Below are 27,998 nucleotides of genomic sequence, written 5' to 3'. Positions count from 1 at the left end.
TATTATGTTAGTGGTCTATGTTTGAATACTGTATATGTGAATTACATTGCTAACTTACAACTAGCTACTGAATAAAATGGGGGGGGGGGGGAATTCAAAATTTCACTTTATACTCTTATGTTTAGTATCAAAGTGATATAACCTTGTTGATGCTATACAATAGTTTGAATGTTTTAAAACTAAGAGGGGCTTACAATTATTATTTTAGGATGACGATAGCTTTCTCAATTGTAAATTTTTTTATCTTTGCTAAATATCCATTTTAATTTTCGAATTTGAATATCAACAATTCCTATTTATTTAACTTTCTCGAATAAGATAGCTGAACGTCTAATGCAACCAATCGCCTCTAAAATAACACTTGTGAGTATGCTAGAAATGTCTAAATTGATTTTCTTAGTCTCACTTTTCAGTTTTCGAATAACGTGTTGGGATTTTGGAGTGTGTTCAGCTTGTCCACCATCTTCAAAGTTTTCATGGGCAACATCTAAATCAAAATCTGCTAGAGTTTTGATTTTTTTCAATATGTTAAACAAAGATCACAAAGAAGCATGCATATACAAGCAATTCAATGATTGTTCTTTCTGCTTACAAGAAATTGACAAAATGGTGATGTTAATCATAAAAAGATAACATTTTTACACTTTCTAAGCTCCTATTAAGAAAAGATAAATGATTGCATTAGGTAACTAATTAAAAGAATCACAAAATGCAGGAATGATACCTCAAATCGCGACTATGTTCCCATCCTCCAGCAGCGTCTTCGGGTTGTTTCCATTCTGAATCTTGAACTCTTTAGTGTTGGTAAAGTCGAACCATCCTATCTTAGAATTCGGTTCCGTCTCCGGCAGCGCTTTGTCTTCGTCGCTCTCTATCTCCGGCAGCGCCTTGACGTTGTCGCTCTTTATCTCCGGCAGTGCCTTGTCTTCGTCGCTCTCTATCTCCGGCAGCGCCTTATCTTCGTTGCTTTTTATCTTCGGCCGCGCTATCGCTCTCTATCTCCGACAGCGCCTTATCTTCGTCGCTCTCTATCATCACTCTTCAGTAAATTCTTGAGATGGATAATATTGAAGTATAAACCGGGTTACTTGGTTAGCTGAATTGGTTTCCTTTCGCTGGTTCAGTTTATCTATTTTGGTTTAGTAAATATGTATTGTATATAAAGACGTTAGCTTGTAAATGGTAGGATTAAGAAATGAATATACATTTTTCCAAACAAACTCTTTCTTCTTCGCTGCTCTCAATCTCCATTACTCTCGACCTCAACACGTAATATGGTATCAGAACCATCACAAAGCTCTTTTATCACTTGATTCTGCTTCGTTATTCATCTTCTTCACTCGATTTTGATTCTAATCGATCAATTTTGAGCTCCGATGGTGTCTATTAAGAAGATACCTCATCGTACGACTCGTAACTCGTCTCGATCGAATGTTGTGCCTCGCTCTCCTCCGGGATCTCCATCGGTTGCTGTTGATTCACCAATCGATACATCACATCCTAAGAACAAGATAAGATTCATTTACTCAGTCTGCTTTGTACATGAATCACTTCGATCATTCAGGTTTACAAATTACAACTCATCTCCATTCAACTCAATGGTTCTAACTATGATGATTGGAGTGCTGCGATGAAAATTGATTTTTTTCAGTCTCACTTTTCAGTTTTCCAATAACGTGTCGGGATTTTGGAGTGTGTTCAGCTTGTCCACCATCTTCAAAGCTTTCATGGCCAACAGCTAAATCAAAATCTGCTAGAGTTTTGGTATCTTTTGAAATGAACGAAGACATTATTAGAGATTTGCCATATTTATTGTTTCTGGCAATGGAAAGTTTTATCAAGACATTATTATTCCTGTAGAATTACTAGCTCCATTAACAATCAATTACAAGAATTTGTTCTTTTAATATTTATGAAATTTTAAAATACATAATCATCTTATTGCATTCTCTGTGCAGTAAATTTCTGACCAAAACATTATCTTAGTGCTCTATGTTGAATATGTATATGTTAATTACTTACAAACTTACAACTCTTGATTGGACTGGCAAAAAATAAAAAATTCTCAAAAATATATCAAATTCTTATGTTTAGTATCAAAGGGGGTAATCTTATCAACACATATGTTTGTTTGAATGTTCAAAACTAAGAGGAACTTCCAATTTTTTTTTAGGACCGCGATATGTTTCTCAGTTCTAAATCTTTTTTTTTTGTCTTTGCTAAGTACCCATTACAATTTTTAAATTTAAATATCAACAATTGTGATTTATTTGAAAAGTCATTTGGGTGTATATACATAAATAAAATAGTAATTAGGTAAATAGTTGTTTTTCAAAAATATTTACAGAATCATGCAAGGAGGGTGTGTGAAATTAAATAAGACTCCACAACAACATAGGGAGTAATAAACAAAAAGCAGGTAAATATACAATGATGTATACAAACTGCAATTTTGTTTATTGTTCAGATTTTCCTGATTTTCACAGTAGGAAAATGAAAACCATTTAGGAAAATATCATTTATCAGCAGAAAAGTAAAATAAACCAAAAAGCTTTCACAAGTTGGGTCTCGATACATAGCTAATCCAGCTTGTGATAATAATATCCAGATAACATAGCTAATTGATATATATATATATATATATATATCAATTTTATATATGTACTTTGAATGCCAATAGAGAAAATTAGGGTGGATTTAATTAGATATCTGGAAAAAAACCCAGTTATTTATCCGGGAAATATGCAGAGAATTCCACGACCAATGAAGAAGAAGGGAAACAAGAGAAAAATAAATAAAAAATAGTTATTTATCAATGGAGGAGCCAGCGCATTCCACAATCAAATGCGGAAGAAGAAAGACGAGAGCATTCCACAATCAAATGCGGAAGAAGAAAGACCAAATAAGGAGAAATAGGAAAAAAGAGAGAGATACAAAGCTAGTGTAGACCCAAGGCTAAGTTGGGGTTTTATGAGAAAGTCAGTGTTTTTCTATATACCTAATTAAATTTTTTCCTATAGTAATATAGTGCAGATACTCTTATTTGAAAACAAACAGTTAGATGAAATTTGAAATGTCAGAAAAAAAAAACAAAATATAATATAATTGTGATCAAAATCATGATGAGTATGCATGGCAAAACTTACACCTATATGAGAACCGAAAAATATGACTAGATATTATTATACATTGAGAACAGTAGCGGCCCGAACATTTTGGAAGCTGAAAGCAACAATTATATTTTGGGCCTCTAAATGTTACTTTAATTAAAAAATAAAAAATAGTGACTCTGAGAATCGAACTTATCACCTAAAAGATCTAAGAAGAGTAATCTTTCCAGTCGAGCTACTGTGACTTTTGTCACAAAATGAAGCTGCAATATTCTTATAATATTTAAAGGCCGGAAGCATGTGCTTCCTTGGCTTCTTGCCAGGGTCGGCACTGATTGAGAATGAAACAAAAATTATTGCTTCATATGGAATTAACAGGTTGGTAACTATTAAAGTGTTTTAAAATTAGTATTCTTTTCTTCCGCAAAAAACAGCTCCAATAATAAAAAATTACAAACTAAATCTTACAACAAAACTTTTGAATCTATAATGCAACCAATCATCACCATATATATCATGTACTATTTGTACTTGCTTCTTCCACTGTAATTAACATCAACCAACAAATTAGAACCGGATCTCGGATAATCGGGTAGAGCGAATAAACGAATGTAGGCCCATGTAAGCCCATTTGATAAGACCGGAGTGGACAGACCAATTCGGTTATGTCGAGAGTTCCGCAGCTGGTATTAGGCAACCCGGTTCGTTCCTTCTGAGGAGAAGAAGAAAGAGCTCGAGATGGAGATTGATTTCCCGAGCTCGTTCAAGCATCGTTTGCATTCTTCTTTTACTCTCGCTGAGCTTCGCGCCATGTGCTTTCTCCAAATCTCTTCCCGACGTCTCCTAAAATCTGAGTGTTAGAGGACTCAGTATAAAGCTCCGTTGGGGAACATGGGAGCTTGACTCTGTGGGAGAAATCAATTTGTAAGATGCGGAGATAAGGGAGAAGAAGAGAGAATGCTATGCTGATATAGAGATGTGTGTTCCATGGGTGTTTCAGTTGTTGATTCATACTAAAGGAGGAGACTTTACAAAAAAAAAAACTGAATGTTCTTGGTATTATTTCCTATAGGATGGGAAAGGTTTTAGCTTTGGTTAAGTTCTGAGACATAATGAATCACTCGTAGGATGAGTTTTGGCTGAACTTGTTACTTTTTTAACTCCGAAGTTTCTACGAGTAGTTAGCAGATTCTTGACACTTTATTTTGATTTCTGTTCTTGGCTCATTTTTGTGGAAAACAAAAACAGTGGGTTATGGGGTTGGCAATGCAAGTCTTCTCCAGTAGCAAAAGAGAATTGTGCGCTGCGTTGTCTTTCTCCCGTTTGCTATCAACTCATTTATGAGAGCGAACCGGTAAGCATTGTAAAACGATGATGATCCATGAGTTTTCTGTAAATGAAGTCTATTCCTCTTTTTTTTTTTTTTTTCTTATGCATTGTGTTATTTTGTTTGTTGAGCAGCTTGAAGAAGGCGAAAAAGATTTGGTTAGGAGCCAAGAATACAAATATTGTTATGTACAAGTAAGTTTTACAACAGCATTCATGCATATCTCTCTCTCTTTGGTTGGTTCTTCGGAACTTGATGACTCAGTTAGTTTGAGGACCAAACATGATTAGTTTAATTGTTAAGTTACTTTATTGCTCATTCAAATCCGCATGAATCATATGTGTACACATTTATCTGTTTTCTTGCAGGTCTTCGCTCCGGGAAAGCCTAGATGGTGTTCGAGGCAGCTTTTGATATAAAAGCTTGTGTAAATTGTGCAGTGACAAGAGCTTCTGTAATTGTGTAGCACTCTGCTCTTATCACGTTTGGAGCTTCATTTGTTTTACATGTGAAATAAAAGTTCAAATCGCAATGTTGGATAAATTTATGAAGAAGCTATGAGAAACTTTACATTTAATTGATTGGATTTGGTTAACCAAACTTGGCTGCACCACAGATAATAAAGAGTTCAAACTATTGAGATACACAACACAGCCAAAAAGAATGAACTCTAATTATTAAACAAGAACAGAGCCTAATTTCAAGTCAAAATCATTCGTGGCAGTTTACAGACGCTCCCCTTGCTCACGAGCAATAGAAGCAGAGAGGATCCCAAGGTCTCGATTGAGAACAGTTAATGCGGCTTCACACTCCGACACAATTCTAGTTACAGAAGATGGCTCTCCAGCTACTGTTCCTCCTGATGATCCAATCGAAAGTGCTGCATGTGAGCCTCTTAGGTTCTTCATGTTCCCTAGGAACTGTCACCAAACAACACACAAACATCGTTTTACCAGAAGCATTGTATAACTGGAAAGAGCTACTCAATTTTGGATGATAAAAGATATTAAGATAGGAGGAGACATTTGTGGTTGGTTGCCTTGAAAAGCATATTATAGGCCTCCAGTAAACGGTTTCCAGCAGGACCAAACCCATGGAGCTGAGGCACTTCCATCATGTGAGTCCACGGACGTATTTCCTACAAGATCCATGCATACAGATAATAAATATATTTTCATATCTAATGTGTAAGCTGATATAGGTTGATAGGGAGAGAGAATGAAAACACCAGTACCTTTGTGTAGATTGTGTTGAAAGCTCTAGCAGTTTCAAGAAACGACTCTAAACGATCCCTTAGTTCAGATTCCACTTCTGCATATTCTTCGTCCGGGTTGTACGCATGCTTAAAACAAGAAACCAAGGAGAGAAAGACATGTTTAATAACAATCTAGATCTTACGTCAAAATACATTCCACTAATTATATTCATTGGAAGACGCAGTTAAATAGAGTGCCGGAATTAGAGAAATAAAAAGATCTGTCGCCTCCTATTAATAAGCCAATACTTGATGATGTTGAAGTATTGGCTACATCAGAACCAGAAGCTAACTTATAACATTTTCAGGTATATAGGCTGAGTGAAATAGTAAAAGATGGTAACATCACAGATGAAAATTTCGACTCTAATGAAACAGCGTATTGGTCTAGTGAGTCAATGCAGTTTATAGTTAAAACATAATATGGAGCAACCAAAACACACCTTTGCTGCCAAGTCATCAACTTTTTGCTGAAGATTAGAGAGAATCTTGGCCTGTTCCGAGAGTTTTGTCTCCAGTTCTGAAACCTCTGGTCTGCAAATAAACTTTGACTCAATGATTACAGGAGAAAACATTGAGTCAAGAGAAAGGGATATAATTAATAACTGCTAAATCCAAACTTCTGAAGCAAAACTTACTTATGTTGGTTTGGAAAAGTAAGTTTAAATCTTTATATTTTCTGAAGCAATCCATAACCCACAATCACTAATAACTACAAAATGTGATATATGACTTGAAGATAACAGGAGGGGAACAAATTCTTACAGTGGATAGATAGACTGGATTTGCACATCAGCAGGGAACAGTTTGCATTCCCGGAAAATATAAGAAACTGTCTCTCTGCAATAGCATCTATGAGCTGGATATCTTTGGCAACCTGCTCATCAATACTGAAGAATAAGCAAAATCACTGTTACGCTCTAACAAAGGAAGAACCTAGAATGTAGTAGAAAAGAATCAAGAATATGAAAGACAGCTATCAGACATAGTATACTAACCTCCATTCTGGATTATCCGAGAAGAGGCTTGCCTCCACTAAATCAACAATATTGCGTAGCATTTCCATTCTATCTTCATAGGTTCCATGTCCCTAGAAAACAATGTTAAGTATTATTGCATCTTGAAAAAGTTGAACTTTACAAAACAAAAGTTCAACAAGTTTATATAGAAAGACATGCTTACTTGAATGGCTTCTATATCTAGTGTTGGTGTGAACCCCAGACACTTTGTTATCTCTGCCAAATCTGAAAATGAAAAGTTTACTTAAACATACTCTTCTTGGAAGTACCAAAAGATGAATGGACGCAAACACCATAGTCTATCTATCAGAAGATCATGCAATAATGGAAAGAGCAAGACGATCAAAGGAAAGGCTTACACTGGATACGAACAGTTTTCTCATCACGAACTCCAGCATCTCCTTGGAGATTTATCACCTAATAACCTTCAACATAACCCAAAGAAGAGAATCGTCATCCATAAAAAGGAACTAAATTTCAAGGCTAATCAAGCAATTTAAACAGACCCAATTCTACATTGAACCTGATCAAAGACTGTGTCAACTTGTCTCATTGATCTAATCAGAGAATCCAAAACCCAAAATGCACTAGTCTCATTGGTCTTAAGAAGATGGATAAAGTTGTGGAGAGTAAGAGAGATATTCACTTGAAAAAGAGCCACTCGAGAAGAGCATAACGCTCCATCCCAGCGAAGAGGAGAAGAGAGACTGAGCAGGAGCATTAGCCCTCGGGTAACTAAGCCTCCCCCAGCTTCTTCTGTATCTCTTCCATCTGCTTCGCCGCCATTAATACTCCCACCACCGATTCCGACAACAACGATATCGAACCTCGAGATCCGACAACTTACCACGTGTCCTTGTTTTCTCTCCAAACTCAAAAAAACCTAATTTACCAAACTCCCGTTATAAAGATCAAATCTTGACCGTCAAATACTAAACACTAAAATTTTATCGGAAAAATAAAAAAAAGGCTACAGATTTTATTATATATTAAGCAGAGTCCAAGAACAGAGCTTTCAAAAAAAAAAAATTGTATTTTTCTCCCCAACGGATCTCTGGCATTTAGTTTAGTACAGAGCCAAACAAAAAAGTTGTCTCTTTTATCATCTCTCTATCTCTGTTTCTGTGCTGTTTGCTTGCTTAATCAAATATGATCTCCTTGAACCTATCAGCTTCCCTAAACCCGGGTCTCACCCGAACCCGCCACAACCCTACCCGCTTCTCCCCTCTCCACGCCGCCGCCGCCGCCGATAAACCCTTCAGCTGCCAATACCCACTAAGCCTCCCACAGATCCCCACTCTCCAGATTCGCGAAAAACCCTTCCTTTCAATCCTCAAAAGATCCAGATCCGTCGCCGCCGCGACCGGAGGAGAGTTCGAGTCGTCCGAGGAAGCGGCGGCGAAGGAGAATAAGAAAGCGAAGAACCTCCAGCTAGGGATAGTCTTCGGCCTCTGGTACTTCCAGAACATCGTCTTCAACATCTTCAACAAGAAGGCTCTCAACGTCTTCCCTTACCCCTGGCTCCTCGCTTCCTTCCAGCTCTTCGCCGGCTCCGTCTGGATGCTCGTCTTATGGTCCTTCAAGCTCTACCCTTGCCCTAAGATCTCCAAGCCGTTCATCGTCGCTCTCCTCGGACCCGCGCTGTTCCACACCGTAGGACACATCTCGGCTTGCGTCTCCTTCTCTAAAGTCGCTGTTTCGTTCACTCACGTGATTAAATCGGCTGAGCCTGTGTTCTCTGTGATTTTCTCGTCTTTCTTGGGAGACACGTATCCGTTAGCTGTTTGGTTGTCGATTCTACCGATAGTTATGGGTTGTTCTTTGGCTGCGGTTACTGAAGTGTCGTTCAACTTGGGTGGCTTATCTGGAGCTATGATTAGTAACGTTGGGTTTGTTTTAAGGAACATTTACTCTAAAAGGAGTCTACAGAGTTTTAAAGAGATTGATGGGTTGAATCTTTACGGTTGCATCAGTATACTCTCTCTGGTTTATTTGTTTCCTGTTGCGGTTTTTGTTGAAGGGTCGCAGTGGGTTCAGGGCTACCATAAGGCTATTGCTTCTGTTGGGAAACCGTGGACGTTTTACTCTTGGGTTTTGCTCTCTGGTGTCTTTTACCATTTGTACAACCAGTCTTCTTACCAGGCGCTTGATGAGATTAGTCCTTTGACTTTCTCTGTTGGGAACACGATGAAGAGGGTGGTGGTGATTGTCTCCACGGTTTTGGTGTTTAGGAACCCTGTTAGGCCACTGAATGCTCTTGGTTCAGCTATCGCGATTTTCGGTACTTTCTTGTATTCTCAGGCGACTGCCAAGAAGAAGAAGATTGAAGCTGGAGATGATGATAAGAAGAACTGAGAGTGCAGCTTCAAGCTTTTTAGTTTAAGCCTTTTGATTATTATTCCTCGTTTTTGTTGTTGTTTTTCATTTTCATTGTTGTTAAGACTCTTTTACTTGGTTCTGGTCTGATTCTGAGAAGGGTTTAAACTTTAATCTTAAGCAGAGATGAGTTAAAACTTATTAATCTTAAACTCAGTTTCTTCCTAATACAATGACTTGGGGTTCAATTTAAAAACTGTACACATAAGAAAAAAGAGAGTTCATTTGATTTCTACCATGAGTAATGGCGGAACCTTCTCCGGCTCGTCCTCCTGAAAGGTTTACAAGCCAGAATGCTAAGATCAACAGCAGCAGCAAGCGCCATGAAGATAGCTGCATCTTCCACACAAGTCACATGCCTCATAGCCAACTGCACAACTGGCTTACTGCTTTTCCCTTCCCCTTGCACTCTCGAGCTCATTACAAACCCGCCTCCAGAGACACACTGTCCTAAACCCGAGTAGTCTCCGCTGCTCTGCGGGCTTGGGATCGGCGTAGCTGCAACGGTCAGCATCTGTTTGTCCGTGTCGATCAAAAACTCCCCGCCTTTCTCAGCGCTGATGAGTATCTCCGACATTAGAACATCTCCAACTTCTTGCCCGTTTGAAAGGATATGGAACCTGCAGCAGACAGAGTCTCTGATCCCGCGTTCCCGCCAGGCTTCGAGCTTTCCCCATGGCTGCCAGCTGTTTGGTCGGCACGGGTCAGGCCGGACCACGTGCCAAGCACCAGGGTTGGACTTGGCCACCCAATCACATCCAGTGGATGGGACAAAAGGAGTTGTTATGAAAGCTGCAGCAACCGCAGAGCCGGAGAGATCATGTATCTTCACCTTCCAGCCTTTTCTCTCACGTCTCTCACTCCCAAGCTCGGTTCCATCCCCTGAACTTGACCAGTATCCATTCAACGGATCCACCTGTGACACCCTTAAGAATCAAAAAACAAGCTTATCAGTAAATAACTTTTTTTTAAAGCTGGTTAATTATGCTATTATAAACTATCAGAGCGAGGATTGTAAAATGTTACCTGTCTCGGCTAAACTTGCAGCTGAAGATAGGTTGCTTAACCGAGCCACGAAGCTGAACTATCTGAGGGCTCAAAGTAGTAACATCCTCGAACTGGAAAACATATCTAGGATCAGGATCAAGCTTCACCCTCAGATGAAGCTGTGCACCACCATCTCTCTTGTTCTTTCCAATACCTATCCATCCATTAAACAGAATCACTGGCTTTCCTTCTCCCCATTCAGGACCTACCTCCAACTTAAACACACCAATCTGCTGTCTTTTAGCACCAACCCCGCAGTGAGAAGAACTCTTTTTACCGGCGAAAACCGAAATCTCCAAGTGAGCGTTGGGGTTATAGAAGCATCCAGGTGTCAGGAGAGATCTTAAATCAGACTCTTCGAGGTAAAAGCTTGTGGAGACGCTGTGATGGTCAGGAGCTGCGTCTAAGGAAGGCATCAGAGGGATGGATGTGGTCTGAACAGGGAAGCCTCGGAGTTTTATCTCGCAAGAGCATTGGGAACAAGAGTTCTTCTTCTCATCAGAGGTTGAAGAAGGGTTTAGGAGATACTTGGGGCTTCTTAAGGCAAGTGAGCCAACTGAAAGACGGATGAAAGCTTGGGGATCCATTTGAAAAGTCAGAGATGTTTCCCCATGGTGGTATGATCAATCAACCTGACAAAGCCAACACCAAGACAAAATACACTAAACCAAAGTTAGTTTCATCCTAAACCAGTTTTTAACAGACACACAGTTGAAAACTTTAGCTATCAGAATCAGATAGAGACAGGGTTAAAACAGAGCTAATTACTTGCACCAGAATCAAGTCCTCACTGGATAATTCTTAGTGTTGTTCTTTTATCAGACTTGAGCTAATAATCTCTAAGAAACAAAGAAAACTCAAGCTAAAGCTCTGTCACATCGACCTACTTGAGACCAAACAGCAATACACGACGAACTTCGTTAAATTAACAAAACAAAATTAAAGCTGGTGTCATCAGAGAAGAAGCCAAAAGCAATTGAAGTCAAGTGAAAAGAGTTCAAATTGAATATGATAATGAAGCCTAGCAGGAAAAAGCTATAAACTTTATGGAATCTGATACAAACCTGTGTAAACCCGAAAGCATTATCTTCAAGAAACTTTGATAGATCCCAAGGAAAGCTAGGACCTTTCAAAATCCTTTTAAAAGGAAAAATACTCTTTTGTTTAATCAATCTGGGGTTAGGAAAAAATGTGAATAATGAAAATGGTAGAATCAAGAGAGACTTTAAATTGGTTAAAGACAGAGACTTTATGATTACGATGAGAATTCGATTTTGGGTTTTCACAGAGCACAAACAAAGAGAGAAGCTTTTTCTCTTCTTTCTTTCTCTTTCTCTCTCTCTCGTTCGCTGTGTAAGTAAAAAATATTCTGAGACCGAAGAAAAATTGTGATATTGGCTACTACGAAATTGACGGGGAGAATATAAACTCAATTTAAGTGTTTCTATTTTTGTGCCTTAATGCAATTTACGTCACACGTCCAACAATTATTTTGGCTTTTCATTGGTCCAAACTCCATAATATGTAACTCGACCATGTTCTGTAATATAAAAAATTAATATCGAAATTCTTTACCTGTAGTATATACTAGTCAAAATCGAAATTTGTTTAGACAATAAGTCATATAGATAATTTACCTTATAATTTAATATATAGATATGAGTTGTTCAAAAAAGAGATATGAGTTTCTTCCATCAATTTAATTATAAATATTTTCATATTATTGATTATGTTTAATTTAAATAGATATATAATGTATACAAATATACATTTTAGGCTGAATAATAACTGTCCACTCATATTCTATCACATCACACTGTATTTTTAATTTTCAAATATATTTTCGTCTGTCAAATATTTTGTATCTTGAAATATTTTTATACATTTTAAAAGATAATTTACAGTTTTAACTAATAAATATATATATATATATATATATAGTTATCAGTATATCAAGCTAATATTTGTTGTGTAAGTTTTTTGGGTTGGTAGTAAATAGAGTTACAGTATTTGTGGTATAAGCTCCAACATGATCTAATATTTATACCTAGTTTTTAGCTTAAAAAAGCCCCATCCTCCTCTGAGCATATTGAGTTACGAGTGAGAATAGTAAAACTTTTAAATAAATGGTTGTTCACTATTCTATAAGCATTAACTTCACGCAGTCGAATTATTGAACTTAGAGGTAGGTTAATAGTGTTTGGTGGAAAACAAATACTAATAATGCAATGGAAGTCAATAACTAAATGATACAGTAATAACAATTTTTTTTTAAAAATAAGGAATAAACAAAAATTTAAGAATATAAATGAGAGAGGGATGGGTACGTGAATACAGCTGGAGCCATGTTTCTTCTCTTCTTTTCCATTCAATATTTACACACAAATACTAAGAAAATAACGAAAAGCAAATAAAAATCTAATCACTTTCAGACACATAAGCCTGACTTCATATCCCAACTGTCCACTTTATTTTATCAGATTGTTTAAGAGTGCAACTTCAATTATTCTTTTCTCCTAAATTACAACTATTTGATGAAATAATGCAGTAGTAGCCTAGAAGAGGTGATCATCGAAAATTTGTATACTATTTTGATGAGTACTTGAGCAAATAATATAGTTAAGTACAACAAAATTAATTAAATCTGTAATGCTTTTTTGGTTAAAAAATAGTCATTTTTAACTAAAATAAAAATAATCTGAAAAAATCTTTAATACATAAGTGATATACACATAAATGAAGATATATGTTATATATCTAAATCATCACATGCTTGTTGAAAAATCATCACATGCTTATTTATATCATTTACATTAACTGTTATCCTATTACAAAACATTAACTAATTATTCATGAGGAAAAATTCTTATACTAAATATATATATGAACCAAACATGAACTAACATATATGACCATGACTCGACGAAAGATTCTATTTTCACCATGTTTTAATGGTTGGGAAATGTTGGTTAAGCTTGCATCCATTAAGATCTTGTGTTCATTTATTTATGGTCTGTTTGGATTATATAAAATTTGATACTTTCAGGACATTTTTTAAACCAACTTTCTCTGAACAAGAAAATTGAAATAAAAACCAAAGTAATTGATTAAACAAAGAAAGAGCCGCAAAGGAGGAAAGGGATAGAGATGGGTTTTCGAGGAGCTGACATCTTCGACATGTGCCTCTGCTCTTCCTGCCAATTACTTCATCAGCCACACACTTCTTTTGCCATCTTTCTCTTTTAATATGTTTAAATTAATAAAATCATGTCTAGATACTCTGGATTAATGCTGTCAAAACATTTCTAGATTGTGTAGTTCCCAATCTTTATTCTCGTGTATATGCGTGTTTCCATTTCTAAATGCATGGATATGTATATATTTTAGAGAATGCATGGATATCGTAAATGAAAATGTTTCAGATCGTCTTTCTTTTGCATTTGAAACTTTTTATTTGATAACTGTTTTTTAGGGTTTACATATTGGTCGACATATATGACTTTCGGTAAATTTTATAGTGGTGAAAAAGAAGATACACACCCCCAACATTAAAAAGTTGATTTTGATAGAAGAAAATCAATATTATGCCTGTAAAATTGCTAATTATCTTGGTTTCTTCTCTTTACCTACCAACCATTCGTTTCATGATTCTCCCTCTAATAGCATTTCATGCATTAAGTGTTCTTCTTTTCTTTTTGCTTTAGAGAGTTTTGTTTGAGTCCACAGCTTAAGGACACTTGATTACGAAATACACTTGTAATTAACACAATTTGTTCGTTTTGGTTCTCTTTGAGCTAGTAACCGCTCTTAAACGACTATGAGCTGACAATACATTCGATGGTAGTTTCTTGTTTTCTCATTGATCATCTGAATCCGAAAGACTTCCAAAACTAGATCTTTCTCTTAATTTTTTTTTGTTGGAAAGATCTAGTTTCAATCATTTTCTCTATCTCTCAAATATTTGTTCTTAAAATAGTTTGTTTTAATAATTCTTTAAAAATCCGAAATTATTAATGATCAATCTTATATATTAAAACAGAAGTCATGACTTCTTTTCATGTGTGATTTTTTAAGTTTGGACCATTCCTAGAAAATATCATATTTTACATAAGTTCATTATTATATCTTTTAATATATTTATCTTTTTATTTGAAATACAAATGAATATATTTAAAATGTTCTAACAAAATCTTTTTAAAATCTTCTTAGAATCTTTCTTAAATTTACTTTAAAAAATTAGTTAGTTTTAATTTAAATTATCATAAAATATAATTAGAAATTAAAATTGAATATAGTTTTGGTTTATAAACGAAAATTTAAATAAAATAAAATTAATTAATTTCACAAATACATTTACTAATAATTTTAAAGATTTTGTTAGAAATAAATATTTATATTTATTTTAATTTTTTCAAATTTGTTTTCTAATAAAATAAAAATCATGATTTTTTGATGAGTGATATTTTTATTTGGACCATCATTTAAATTTTATAATCAATGTATATCACTAATGCTAATATACATAATATTTTTAACTACTTTAATCATAATATCTTTTATTTAAAAAAAAAAATTAAAATTCTAACAAATCTCATGAAAAAGATTATAATAAGATCTTAATTGTCATAAATTGAATATAAATATTTTCAACTAATTTTGTAATTAGTAATGAAATGTTACTAAAAGAATAAAATTATATCCTATTTTATCAATTTTATAATAATATCTATCATTTTAAAATAAAAATGTTATACTGAACAAAATATGATAAAATTATTTTAAATTGATAAGTTAACATATTTTATTTTCATAAATATAAAATATTTATGCTAAAAATATAATATGTTGGAAGAACGGGTTAATATTAGTAAACTATATAATACATGTATAAAAATTTAACTTATCTTAAACTTTTTAATATACAGTAATTTATTATATAAAGTTAATAAACATTAGAAATTACTAAAAAAATCTAGCAATTTTAATTACGGATCATGATTATAAATAAATTAAATACAAAATTGTTTTCATATATGTTGTTTCATGCATTAAAAATTTTAGTTTAGTAATCAAACGCAAATTAAATAAGACAAATATATAATAAGCAACATATATATATATATATATATATATATATATATATATATATATATATATATATATATATATATGTGATGAGTTTAATTTACAGCATGAAAACTATAAAATTATTATATTTGGCATAATTATACAAACATTTAAATATGTGAGTAACATTAAAAATATATAATAATTATGTAAAACAAATGTCTACATATATATATGTGAAAATATATACCCGCACGGTTGTGCGGGTGGAAATCTAGTAAGCTGTTAAAACACACACATAAATATATAGCAAGCATCCATGTAAGTCTAGATAAATGAACAAGGTCAAATTGTGGTTCAACTAATCTTTTGTCATGTTCAACTTTTTAATTCTATTTTTATATAAATTTTTTTAACAAATATCTAATTTTAATAGGGACCCAACGCTAAGATATGTTATCATCACATGATAATTTCATTTATATTCAAACTTTAGGGGCCATGTGAGTGAAAATTATATATGTACATCTACACCTTAGTCAACAACTAAACAACATATCAGTCGATTAACATAACTAATTCAATTCAAAGTTTGTGTACCACCCTTTTCCTTTTGTTTTATTTCTAGTAGTCCTATGCATCTGATTATCCTGGCACATTATAGAATCATCATCAAATATCACAATGCATATAGCCAGGTAAACCATCGAGTCATTTATAAAACTAAAACTAGTGGCAAGTTGGAGAGATAATGTTCTCTTTTGCCCAACTTTTTTATATACTCTTTTGGTTTTGGAATTTTTATCTTTCCACGTTGTTATTTCCTAGGTTGGCAGCAAACTCAAAAGCATCGAGTGCTCTCTACAAATCCTAATCACATTTCATTTATGGTTCTTATATATATATATATACCTTAAGCCAAACCAAGAAACATTTTACCCACTAAACAAAAGTGGATAAGTATTAACGTGACCAATCTTAATCACACTTAACTCCAAAAGAAAAGGAAAGAAGAAGAAAATGAGTGGTTTATTGAAGATTCTCCAACAGTATTAGAAGATCGTTTTCAAACAAGTGGATTTTAGTATCCGACTACCAAATGAAACAAACTTTATACATGACAATGTAAAACAAAGAAAAAGCTTGATAATACCAAACCAAGAAAGAATGATTATGACATTCTAGCCTCTTATAAGGCTCACAATAAGTATGTAACATTTTCAGAGACTTAATTATTTATTGTTGTTGCATAATGATAATGTATGGTCTCTGAATTGGATTATATCTTTTTCAGGAAACAAATCACTTCCATTTCTTGAAGAATTTTCCCTTGTGCTTCCCAAACATGCCATGCTTCCAGCGTTTCCCGAATTTTCCGTGCTTGAACTTACCGTGTTTGTAATACCCGCAGGGGCGGTCCTGGGCACAGCGGACTGAAACACCGGCTTAGGGCCCCCAAATTTTTTTAAAAAATTTACATAAGAAGGGGCCCCTAAATTTGTAAAAAAAATTTTTTTTATAAAACCCTTACTAAATTGTTTTAGGCCCCCAGCATCTCAGGGACGGCCCTGAATACCCGTACCCATAGCCGTGACCGTGATGGTGACCATAGTGTCCATGGTGGTGAGAACCAACTGCTGCAGCTGCCACACCCGCTATCATCCCTCCTATACCTCCGTGGTGGCGGTGTCCTGTAACATTAAGTTTGTTTTCCTCATCAACATCATGCCTAAAGGTCTCTAATATTGTTCCAAACATCATTATCTGCGTCAGCATTTACAATAAAAAAAGCGACTAATATTTTCGAAATATAAACATGTTCACTTTACTGCGTTATGATCTTTGACAGAAACCAATACACACAGTAACATAAAAGCAAACAAAAATAATTTGAAAACCTAAATGTGGTGACATAATATAAATGAGATTGAAAATACTAGAGTAAGACTGACCGGGATAACCGTGAGGTGGATAACCGGGTGGAGGATAACCGGGTGGAGGATAACCACCATGTGGAGGATAAGCAACAGGTGGATAACCATACGGAGGAGGAGGAGCAGGATATGCATAAGGAACTCCATAGCCATGATGACCGTGATTATTATAACCATGATGACCGTGAGGTCGGTAGCGTCCACTTGCATATCCTGCTAAGTGGTGGAAGAATCCTTTGTCGCTGTGATTACGCTGATCCTCCCCCATTTTCTTCTTCAAACTTAGACCTCAGACTAGTCGACCACTGTAAACAAAATATGAACACACCTTGACGTTAGATAGTGAAGACAAATCGATAGACATGCATGCATGTTCATAAGATAAAGAAAATGATAAGAGAATAAGAGCAATAAACATGGACATAAGAAACTGTAAAACAGCTTAAGGATTCTCATATTCACAAGAATGAAAAGATTCTTAACACACAAACCCTGTAGTATAGTAAGAAACCAGAAACAAAAGACAAAGATTGAAGATTGAAGATTTGCGTACCAAAGAAGCAGAGGAAACTCTTGAGATGCTGCTGATCAAGAACGCGCCGTAGTTTCCACGCAAAGCGTTTCCTTTTACTTATTTTTTTCACAAAATTCTTCAAGATAATGTATATTAATTACACTGACCTAAGTATATGCCATTTTGTTGTTGTTTTGTCTTAAGACTGAACCAATTATGAATATTTAAAATCTTACACATGAAGAAAGAAATAAAAATCCAAGAATTATATATTATGAAAGGATCTGATTCTAGACTGTCTAGTCAAACTTCACTCGCATAATCCATTACATATTTTTCTTATATTGTACTTAAATTGTGATAAAACTGAATATTTATGGGCGTTTCTGCAAATAAATCAAACTACTCTAGAACATGGAAAAATTTAAGCTCCAGCTTTCTCTATTACACGTTGACTGTTTATTGAATACTATCAATCAATATCTTCTTCTGATATAGTCTTCTGTAGATCCTTGCACCTTCGAGTTCAGCGTGAATCTCTCGTTCAGTTCGTATACCCATTGGGTTTTCCCTTAACCAACCTTCCTCTGTATCAACTGTGTCCACATGTTCAAGAACCTTTGCTTCCTCGTCTAACTGATCTCTCATGTCCTGAGCTACGTCGAGCACATCTGACTGCACAAAGATCTGTTGCAATGTTTCATTAATTAGTAGTCTAACTCTAACCTATGAAACAAACCGGCAGCCATTGGAAGGTAAAAGAAGCTTTTGAAAATCCGGAAACTTCTTTAGGACTAAGCAAAGACTTTTACCTTTCCGCCAGGTTTCAGGTTTTGTAGAATGGAATCTACCAAAGGCTTTTGGACAACACGTCTCTTGTGATGGCGTTTCTTGAAATGTGGATCCGGACACTGCGTTTAATTAAAACATCAAAACAAGAACTTGGATCAGCACATGATACATACAGGCTTGTAGATGTTCACAGCTTTACACACTTACCAAGATTGAGACAAACTCCAACGGTCCAGGGTAGCTTGATATAAGCTGATCAAATGAAACCATGGCATTTGCAAATATGAAATGTCTGAAACCCATCCACAAGAGATAAATATATATCAAAGAAGTTAAATCAACAGAGTATTCAAAATGCTAAAGATGTTTTCTAAGATTTTTGTGGAATGTAGAGATTACGCGTTAGAAAGTCCCAGCTCGTTAACCCAAAAGTTAGCACGCTTGACCAGCTTCAAAAAAACCAAAAATACATTACCTAAAAGCAGATGAATTGGAAACAGTCAAAAGGAGCTCAAAGAATCATACTATCTGGCGTATCTCCAACCCCAAGTAGTTGCCTGACTCAGCATTCTTCTTGGCTAGCCACAGGAGGAATCTGCCACTACCTGTAATACAAATCATCAAACCATTTCACAAGGCGGAGGGAAAGTTTTGGTTTTTACGAGTTAAAACACATTTCAAGCACGAAAGAGACGTTACAACCAGAAACAATATAGAGGAGAGATATTTGAAACGCCATGGAAAGAGACGAAAGATTCCAACTTTTCTACCAAAAGTCTCCCAGTGTTAAATATAAACTCAACTTAAAGAACATAACCTATCAAAAGCTCCCACAAGTCTTAAGTAAAGCTCACAGTTTACCACTTCCAATATCAACCATAAGAGGTAGCGATGGATCCTTATAAACTTCCTCCCAAGCCGGAACTGGAGCTGGAGTCTATCAGATATACAAACACTGTAACTCAGTCATACCCTTCCACACATCAAGACAGAAAAAATGCTGTCATAAAACTTACAGAGAAAGAGGAACTGAGAGGGTTAACATGCTGTCTGATTCTTACATGACCCACTTCCTGCAAAACAAAAATGTAAGCAGAAGAAAAGAACAAAGAGACAATGAAGATAAAGAGAGATGAAAGGAGGATACTTCAGATATCTTGTACTTGAGGTTAAGCTCTGCATACTCCAAGTCCACCAAATCAGTGCTTCTCACTTCCTTTGAATCGACACAAACTGACGCCAACGGTGAGGTGGATGCTCTGAAGAAGCTGCTGCTATAGTGGCGAGTGATTTTGCGCCTGCTCGGCGATGAAGAAGCCAATGAAAACACACTCTTCGCCAGAGAAGAAGAAGAAGAGCACGCTTGAGTTAAAGAACCCATCTTTTTTTTTTTTTTTTTTTCAATTGGATTCGACGATAACATAAAAATGTTTTCTTTCTCACTGTTCTTCTTCTGTCTGCGTCTTAACCCCCCCAAAGAGAGAAAGCTGCTTCCTCAGTCTAGAAACCTTTCAAGAGTTTTGTACTTAAATTGATAAATATCAAAATTACCGGGGTGATTCTGTAAATATATGAAAAAACTTTAGAAACTCCAGCTTTCTCTCTCACATTCACTGAGCAAAACGATGTCCTCGGCGATTGTTCCGTCGCTCAGGCTGAGTCCCAGTTTCTCCGACGCCACGTCACCATCGTCTCCCTCTTCCTCCGGCGACGTCAAGCCCGGTAATAAACCTCCTTCCCCTGACTCTGATAGAGAAAACTACGGCGGAAAATGTGTGGTTCCACCAATTAAAGACTTGTTTTTTTTTGTTTGTTATTATCATTGGATCAAATTCTGAGACTATTTGAGGATTTAGGGGCAATTCAGGAGACTACAGGAAGCTGGAGGTAACTTTGGATGAGCACGATGTTACTGCAGCTGTATCACGGCTTGATTGGTTTTGAATTGCAGCCGGTTTGGTTGATCCAGCCTACTGGCGTGCCACTCTACGCCCTCGTCTTGGATTTGTATACCGTGTAGACCACCACCGAGAGGGCTATCATGGGTTGATCAAACAAGAGGTCTTCTCCACTACGTCGAAGAGCACTGTGCAAAAACTGTTTACACTCCTGAGCTGAGATATGCACGTATCTCCGGGAGGTAATGTTTCGTCTTCTAAAAACCCATACATGTGGGAAACTTGTATCTAAACTTGGAATCCTGAATTGATAGTATATAGGTTGATACATCCGTGGAGCTCCTTTAGTGGACAAGGCAGATGCAAATGTTGATTCTCATGTGACTGTTTAATTCGATAGTGGTGAAGCGATCTCACTGCTTGCTATAGCAGGCACAAGAAGGGCGATTCACTGGTTTCTTCAGGGCCTAGTTTGCGTGCTCGTTTTGTAGGGCAAGGATATAAGCATGTTTGTGGAAGAGCTGACATGTGGGGTGATGGAGTGGTACCCTGAGGTTTCAGCTCTTCTTGAAGGTGCACTAAATATTATCTTCAACGGTTTTTACCACTCGCCTGTTGGTTCAGACTTCAGACGAAGAAACCAGACCTTGGTATGGTTCACCGGTTATTTTAAGAGACTGGATTCACCACCTCCTTGAGTGACTGACTATTAAAAGTATTCATCTGAACTTCCTCAAGATTTTTGTTCTCCCGTTGTTTCTATCTCTTCACTCTCAATTCAAACTCTGTTTACATTAGTATCTATAGTTTTCACTTTAAGATCAAATTCTATCAGATGCCATTAAGTGTGTAAATATATGATTTTGAAGTTGGAAACCATTTTCGTAATAGTATCTTTCAAGGTTCCAGATTCGGAGAATCACTGTATGATGATATTTTATTGTTTAGGCCTTTACTTTGCCGTAGCAATGAGGACCAAAAGCTTTGACTTTTGACTCTGACTCTACCACGTGTGGTTATAAAGTTGGAACCTTTGACTTCTAAGGTCTGAGTATCATTTTCATGGTGATAATAGAAACCTGTGCACTCTATTATAGCAAGGAGGAGAGAAACTTGACGACTTTCTGTGGTAGAAGCTTAGAAAGAGAATCCATGGCTTATCTTCCTTGTCTTTCTTCAGCCGTCTGGAAAACGGACGTTTTCGTGAGTTTTAGAGGAGAAGATGTGCGTAAAACATTCGTGAGCCATCTATTCTGCGAGCTTGATCGGATGGGGATCAATGCGTTCAGAGACGATTTGGATCTTGAGAGAGGCAAGTCAATCTCCCCAGAGCTTGTAGACGTGATCAAAGGCTCCAGGTTCGCCATTGTCGTGGTCTCTAGGAACTACGCCGCCTCAAGCTGGTGCTTGGACGAGCTCTTGAAGATCATGGAATGTAAAGATGCACTTGAACAGACTATCATACCCATTTTCTACGAGGTTGATCCTTCGGATGTGAGGAGACAGCATGGCAGCTTCGGTGAGGATGTTGAGAGTCATAGTGACAAGAAGAAGGTGAAGAAATGGAAAGAAGCTTTGACGATACTAGCTGCGATTTGTGGTGAAGATTCTCGGAATTGGTAAGTTTGTTTAGTTTTTTTTGTTTTGCAATCTCTCATTGGTGTATTTGAAAGTTAATACAATGATGAAAATTTGTATGGTATAGGAGGGATGAGTCAAAGCTGATTAAGAAGATCGTTAAAGACATTTCTGATAAACTGGTTTTCACTTCATTGGATGATTCAAAAGGGTTGATTGGAATGAGTTCCCATATGGACGTTCTGCAGTCTATGATGTGTGTTGAGGACGAAGGTGTTCGAATGGTAGGGATTTGGGGAATGGGTGGAGTTGGGAAAACTACGATTGCTAAATACTTATACAATGAACTCTCACGTCGATTCCAAGCTCATTGCTTCATAGAGAATGTGAAGGAAGTCTGTAACAGATTTGGAGTTAGGCGTTTACAAGGAGAGTTTTTATGCAGAATGTTTGGAGAGAGAGATAAAGAAGCGTGCAGCTCGGTTTCTTGTTCGACTATAATAAAGAAAAGGTTCAGGCATAAAAGGGTTTTGATTGTCCTCGATGATGTAGATATATCTGAGCAGCTGAATGAATTGGTGAATGAGACTGGTTGGTTTGGTCCGGGAAGCAGAATCCTTGTGACAACGAGGGATAGACATTTGCTAGTTTCTCATGGTATAGATATAGATCTGATATATAAAGTTAAGTGTTTACCCAACCAAGAAGCTCTGCATCTCTTTCGTAACTATGCTTTCAGAAATGAGATTATAATACCACATGAGTTTCAGGAGTTATCGGATCAAGCTATAAACTATGCTTCTGGTCTTCCACTGGCTTTAAGAGTTTTAGGTTCTTTCCTTTATCGAAGAAGCCAAAGAGAATGGGAAAGCACACTTGCTAGGCTTGAAACTTCTCCTCAAAGTGATATCATGGAGGTTCTGAGAGTTAGCTACGATGGATTAGCTGAGCAAGAGAAGGCTATTTTTCTCTACATATCATGTTTCTATAACATGAAGCATGTTGATTATGTCACAAGACTTCTTGACATTTGTGGTTATGCCGCTGAAATTGGTATCACGGTTCTCACTGAGAAGTCATTGATAGGCATATCAAATGGATGCATAAAGATGCATGATTTGCTTCAACAGATGGGTAGAGAACTTGTTCGTCAACAAGCAGTCAAGAATCCGGCAGAACGGTTTCTTCTATGGGATCCTGAAGACATCTGTGATTTGCTGTCAGAAAATTCTGTAAGTTATCTGCATGTGATTCTCCTCTGCTGCTATATATTTTTTTCAGAATCTTCATGTAAATGGTTTTGATAGCTTCTTGTTTTCCATTTCATAGGGAACAAAACTTGTTGAAGGAATGTCTCTGAACCTCTCTGAAATTTCTGAGGTATTTGTTAGTGATCGAGCTTTCGAGGGATTGTCTAATCTCAAGCTTCTCAACTTCTATGACCTTGCATATAATGGAGAGACCAGAATGCATCTACCTGATGGACTCAGTTATCTCCCACGCAAGCTTCGTTATCTACGCTGGGATGGATACCCTTTAAAGTCTATGCCTTCAAGATTTCATCCGGAGTTTCTTGTTGAATTTTGTATGAGTAATAGCCATCTCCAAAAACTTTGGAACGGAGTCCAGGTAAATTCTCCATAGAAACTGCAGATCCTTGCTACTTTTGTTATTGGACTATAACCATTTCATGTAAAAAAAAAAAATTGCAGCCTCTTGGGAAATTGAAGAAGATGAATCTTTCTCGTTGTAAATACCTAATCGAAATTCCAGATCTCTCAAAAGCCACAAATCTGGAGGAACTAGACCTTTCCTATTGCCAAAGCTTGGCTGAGGTTACTCCATCTATCAAAAATCTTCAGAAACTTTATTGTTTCTACTTGACTAGTTGCATCCTACTCCAGAGATATAAGTGCAGTACAGAGACAGAGGAACTACCATCATCGATCAACCGTCTCTCTTGTCTGGTTGAATTGGATTTGTCAAATTGTAAGAGCATTAGGACTCTTCCAAGTTCTGTAAGGAACATGGTGTCACTTAAATCCATGAATTTGGTCGGTTGCAAACATCTTGAGAACCTCCCAGACTCGTTACAGAACCTCACATCTCTTGAAAATCTTGAAGTGTCTGGTTGCCTTAACATCAACGAGTTCCCTCGTGTTTCCACGAATATAAAAGTTCTGCGTATGTCTGAGACATCAATTGAAGAAATTCCTGCAAGGATCTGTAACCTCTCTCAGCTTAGGTCCTTGGATATTTCAGGAAATGAAAGACTGAAGTCTCTTCCGGTAAGCATTTCTGAGCTAAGATCACTTGAAAGGCTCAACCTCTCTGGCTGTTCTGTACTTGAGAGCTTTCCACCAGAAATATGCCAGACAATGAGATGCTTGAGGTGGCTTGATTTAGAAGGGACCAGTATTAAAGAACTTCCTGAAAACATTGGCAATTTGATAGCTCTCGAGGTGCTTCAAGCTAGAAGAACAGCTATAAGACGAGCACCATGGTCAATTGCGCTACTTACCCGTCTTCAAGTTTTAGCAATTGGGAATAGCTTCTATGCTTCAGAAGGTTTACATTCTCTATGTCCTCGCTTATCAAAGTTTGATGACTTGAGAGTTCTGTATCTAAGCAACATGAACATGATAGAGATCCCTAACAGTATTGGTAACTTATGGAGTCTATCAGAACTAGATTTGAGTGGTAATAATTTTGAGTTCATCCCCGCGAGCATCAAAGGACTCACCAGTTTGAACATACTGAATTTAAACAATTGCCAGAGACTTCAAGCACTGCCTGATGAGCTTCCACGGGGTCTGCTCTACATCTACGCACATGGCTGCACATCGCTAGAGAGTATCTCATGCTGCTTCAAGCATCGTTGTTTGCGCAAGCTTGTAGCGAGCAACTGTTACAAACTGGATCAAGAGGCACAGAGTCTCATTCACCGTAACGTGCAGCTAGACTCAGCAAAACCAGAACACTTGTATTTTCCTGGAAGAGATGTGCCATCTTGCTTCAGTCACCAAGCCATGGGATCTTCGCTAAGAATACACTTGCCTCAGAGTCGATCATCATCGAACATTCTAGGATTTTCCACCTGCATCATGTTTGGTGGCAATGGACAGTGCTCTATGAACGATGTCAAGATACGTTGTTCTTGCATTCTAAAAGGAGTTGATGGTAAAGAGCTGGTTGTTATGGATGAGCTATGGTATCCTGATCCAAAAGCTTTCGCAAACATGAGTTTTGGATCAGATCACCTTCTCTTGTTCAGCAGAACTTGCATTTCCATGGGAGCTTACAACGAAGTCTTCTTTGAGTTTTCAATCGAAAACACGAAAAGAGATTCTTCTAACCCCCTTGTAGAGGTTAAAAAATGTGCGGTGCACCTCATTACGTTTAAAGACATGTTACAAGAGCATGATAGCTCATCCTCACTACTGTTCTCTGCGAACATTGACGGTCCTGATTTGGAGTTTCCAGAAGCATTCGATGACGCAAGAGTTCCGAAAAGAAGACTACATGAGGCACATTACTTGCACAAGAAGCAACCAAATCCCAAGAGGATCAAGTTTCTTCCTGTTTCTTCAGCTCGAAAGCAATATTCCAAATTACATCAACCGAAGGTTACACCAGAGTGAAAGTCGTTTATTTGTTATAACTTTTTATACACAAGTATATATCGATTTGATCTTATATATTTATGATAGCATCAAAGCGTCATGAATTTTGATCTTTGAACAAGCAAAGCTTTAACATAAAATCTCCACCAAATTAAAAAGCAAATACAATATGAAACCTCCCAGGGAATACAACTTTGCCACTACATCAACTCTACACTAGACAAAACTTAAAATCTTTCTCTCTCTACCTACAAGTCCTGTATACAAACAAATTCTTATCTTTCCGGATTGTACTTGAGATGCTGCTCGTAGAATTCAATCAGCTGTCGTCAAAAAAAAAAAACACAAAACAGACAAAGCTTTTAGAATCTTCCTAATGAGAAAAAATGCACAAGAAAAGCTATGAAAGTATTAACTTACCAGAAGAGGATTGTGAGCCTTGAGAAACCTGTTGTCTACCATCACTTCCTCCCCATCAGACCTATGAGTAGTAGTAGCCAAGTAAGTAAAATTCAAATGTGAAGATTGACCTTAAGAGTGAAGAGACAAACCTCAGAGCCAAGAATGTCACCAACACGTCTTGTACATTGTTTGTCACAGATGAAGAAAACTTCACTGGTTTAAGGATCTTCGCAATATCCAGCTCCTCCACCTTGCTTTTCTGAGAGAGATTGTTATTCTCCAACACACCAGGATACTCGTTCCCTATCCTCGCGACTCCACCAAAAGAGTCTAACGTAGCCAACTCTTGTGTCACATTCTGATCAGTAGCTGCTGTTGTGTGGTTGTTGCTGTTGTTGTTGTTACTTGTGGATGCGTCTTGTTTGAATCTTTTCACAGAACCAGACTTCCTCCTCTTAGCACCTATGACCCCACAACTGTTCTTAGGATAAACCTTGAGAAGCCCATTTGGTCTTACATTATCAATGCCTCCTCCTCCTCCTTGGGAACACCCTGCTGCACCGTTACTGTTAACGACTGGTCCCCTCAGCTCGCTAAGCGTCGGATCATAATCTTTCTCCTCTCCAACCATCCCAACACTCCTCCTGCTGCTGTTGGCTTCAACTTGGTTGGCTGCTGCATAAGCAGCTTCCCCATCTCCTGAACCGCAGAGGTCGTCGTTGAGTGGACCACGAATGTTAGGAAGGCTAGAGTTGTTAAGAGATGTGAAAGAGTCTGATCTCTCAGAGGCATCATGTGATGTAGTAGATGTTAAACGTTGCTGCTTCTTCTTCAACTGAGTATTAGAATTAGAACCTCCATGATGTTTACGCTTTCTTCCTGGCTTCCTTCCAGGCTTCCCTGGCTTCAAACTTTGAAAACAAAGAAAGCAATTTTCATATAACTTTGAAACAAACTAATTGAAAAAAGAATGATAACATTAAGATGCAATTTACCTTCCTTCGAATGCATCTATAACATCAGCAATAGACTGGAGATTCTCTTTAGGCTCCCATGTGTTGGCAGTTTCTGGCCATCCACGCCTTTCACAACAACCAGAGTTTATAAAAACTTATGTCAATGGAAAAAAAGCATATGTTTTGATCAAGAAACTGAGTGTAGGTTTGAAAGAACTCACCATTTAATTAGATACTGGACCTTTCCCTACAATCAAACCCAAAAACAGATAAGAACATATTAAACATTAAATCAAGCATTGAATCAGATTCTGCTTAATTATAAAGGAGATTTCTTTCTCTCATAGAATTCAATGTTCTGCTAAGTTAGTTAGGTTTCTTACAAATGAATAAAGCAGACAACTTTTCATACCAAACGTGTAAGAAACAAACAATGTAAAGGAGCTTACTTTACGAACTCTCTTACGACGAATAGCTTCGATTTCGAAAAACCCTTCATCAAGCTTTGGCCTTTCCTCTTTCCCTCCTCCTCCTCCTCCTCCGTCTTCTTCATCCTCTTCGTCTTCGTCGTCTTCTTCTTCTTCCTCATCCTCCGTACGTCTATCATCACCCATCTCGCGGAGAACTGAATCTCCACCTCCGCCGTCGTCACTTCCAAACCCACCGTCTCCACTTCTTTTCCCGCTTCCTCCGGCTGTTTCCACCGCCGTCTCCGCCTCACCAGCGTCGTTCACCACCTGGGTTTTCTTCTTCACACCTGCCCCTTTCATTATCTGAGTGTTCGAGCTCAATCTTTTAATCGTGTTCTCCTCCTCTTCTTCTGCGAGATCAAAGAAGGAGAGAAGGAAAGATTGAAACTTTCCCAAATTTTTGAGGTTTTATTTTGGAAGAGGAGGAGGAAGAAGACCAGACCTGTGTGACCTGAACGAAGACCAGCTTTCTCACTTTTTATTGTCCTTTTTTTTGTTGGTTATATCTCAATGGGAAAGCAGCAAATTAAAGAGATAATTATAACAAACTTATACAAAAATAATAAATACTGTTCAGTTGAAATTTTGTTTTATTAATGACATAGATGATGTAAATCCAGACAGTATTTG

General features: G+C 36.9%; 6 protein-coding genes and 2 long non-coding RNA genes across 11 annotated transcripts; 4 read left to right on the top strand and 4 right to left on the bottom strand.

Annotated features, from left to right (window-relative positions):
* On the top strand, nucleotides 1-17,644 carry LOC117129238. The gene is made up of 4 exons (XR_004452882.1): nucleotides 1-10; nucleotides 10,846-10,917; nucleotides 13,841-13,846; nucleotides 17,634-17,644. It is a non-coding gene; the product is annotated as an uncharacterized LOC117129238 (long non-coding RNA).
* On the top strand, nucleotides 1,555-5,032 carry LOC103833188. The gene is made up of 3 exons (XR_626150.3): nucleotides 1,555-4,464; nucleotides 4,572-4,631; nucleotides 4,806-5,032. It is a non-coding gene; the product is annotated as an uncharacterized LOC103833188 (long non-coding RNA).
* LOC103833187 (AUGMIN subunit 7) lies at nucleotides 4,996-7,497 on the bottom strand. Its single transcript, XM_009109284.3, is given in 13 exon segments — nucleotides 4,996-5,357; nucleotides 5,477-5,575; nucleotides 5,672-5,779; nucleotides 6,136-6,226; nucleotides 6,458-6,509; nucleotides 6,512-6,582; nucleotides 6,691-6,782; nucleotides 6,875-6,936; nucleotides 7,071-7,114; nucleotides 7,116-7,136; nucleotides 7,358-7,413; nucleotides 7,416-7,457; nucleotides 7,459-7,497. Coding segments are annotated over 13 exon segments (972 nt in total). The 3' UTR covers nucleotides 4,996-5,162.
* LOC103833190 (xylulose 5-phosphate/phosphate translocator, chloroplastic) lies at nucleotides 7,750-9,232 on the top strand. The gene has a single exon (XM_009109288.3). The coding sequence runs from the start codon at nucleotides 7,861-7,863 to the stop codon at nucleotides 9,064-9,066; it is 1,206 nt and encodes a 401-aa protein (XP_009107536.1). The 5' UTR covers nucleotides 7,750-7,860; the 3' UTR covers nucleotides 9,067-9,232.
* On the bottom strand, nucleotides 9,213-11,509 carry LOC103833189. Its single transcript, XM_009109285.3, has 3 exons — nucleotides 11,199-11,509; nucleotides 10,114-10,766; nucleotides 9,213-10,013 (listed from the first exon to the last, which is right to left on the bottom strand). Exons 2-3 carry the CDS (start codon nucleotides 10,719-10,721, stop codon nucleotides 9,320-9,322), a joined length of 1,302 nt encoding a protein of 433 aa, XP_009107533.1. The 5' UTR covers nucleotides 10,722-10,766; nucleotides 11,199-11,509; the 3' UTR covers nucleotides 9,213-9,319.
* LOC103833194 (tRNA (guanine-N(7)-)-methyltransferase) lies at nucleotides 16,295-20,098 on the bottom strand. The gene is made up of 10 exons (XM_009109292.3): nucleotides 19,589-20,098; nucleotides 19,458-19,514; nucleotides 19,303-19,378; nucleotides 18,967-19,046; nucleotides 18,841-18,890; nucleotides 18,649-18,733; nucleotides 18,462-18,560; nucleotides 17,689-18,336; nucleotides 17,154-17,440; nucleotides 16,295-16,892 (listed from the first exon to the last, which is right to left on the bottom strand). Exons 1-8 carry the CDS (start codon nucleotides 19,862-19,864, stop codon nucleotides 18,109-18,111), a joined length of 951 nt encoding a protein of 316 aa, XP_009107540.2. The 5' UTR covers nucleotides 19,865-20,098; the 3' UTR covers nucleotides 16,295-16,892; nucleotides 17,154-17,440; nucleotides 17,689-18,108.
* On the top strand, nucleotides 19,956-25,873 carry LOC103833196 (disease resistance protein TAO1). Of its 4 annotated transcripts, none has more exons than XM_033282672.1 (6): nucleotides 19,956-20,163; nucleotides 20,298-20,581; nucleotides 20,661-21,958; nucleotides 22,045-23,149; nucleotides 23,247-23,546; nucleotides 23,630-25,873. In XM_033282672.1, exons 3-6 carry the CDS (start codon nucleotides 21,402-21,404, stop codon nucleotides 25,556-25,558), a joined length of 3,891 nt encoding a protein of 1,296 aa, XP_033138563.1. In that variant the 5' UTR covers nucleotides 19,956-20,163; nucleotides 20,298-20,581; nucleotides 20,661-21,401; the 3' UTR covers nucleotides 25,559-25,873. The 4 variants fall into 4 exon arrangements, with proteins under 4 accessions (XP_033138563.1, XP_033138562.1, XP_033138564.1 ...); XM_033282671.1 differs by having other exon boundaries at nucleotides 20,654-21,958; XM_033282673.1 differs by having other exon boundaries at nucleotides 19,995-20,163; nucleotides 20,309-20,581; nucleotides 20,654-21,958.
* On the bottom strand, nucleotides 25,596-27,964 carry LOC103833195 (chromo domain-containing protein LHP1). Its single transcript, XM_009109295.3, has 7 exons — nucleotides 27,811-27,964; nucleotides 27,348-27,718; nucleotides 27,120-27,145; nucleotides 26,938-27,024; nucleotides 26,092-26,853; nucleotides 25,961-26,021; nucleotides 25,596-25,863 (listed from the first exon to the last, which is right to left on the bottom strand). The coding sequence occupies exons 2-7, from the start codon at nucleotides 27,666-27,668 to the stop codon at nucleotides 25,816-25,818; spliced, it is 1,305 nt and encodes a 434-aa protein (XP_009107543.1). The 5' UTR covers nucleotides 27,669-27,718; nucleotides 27,811-27,964; the 3' UTR covers nucleotides 25,596-25,815.
* Between the last annotated feature and the right edge of the window lie 34 nt (nucleotides 27,965-27,998).

This window comes from Brassica rapa, chromosome A10 (genome assembly GCF_000309985.2).
Source record: "Brassica rapa cultivar Chiifu-401-42 chromosome A10, CAAS_Brap_v3.01, whole genome shotgun sequence".
Classification (NCBI taxonomy): Eukaryota; Viridiplantae; Streptophyta; class Magnoliopsida; order Brassicales; family Brassicaceae; genus Brassica; species Brassica rapa.
Note: the sequence above shows the minus strand (reverse complement) of the source record. Positions and strands in the feature narration are given on the sequence as shown.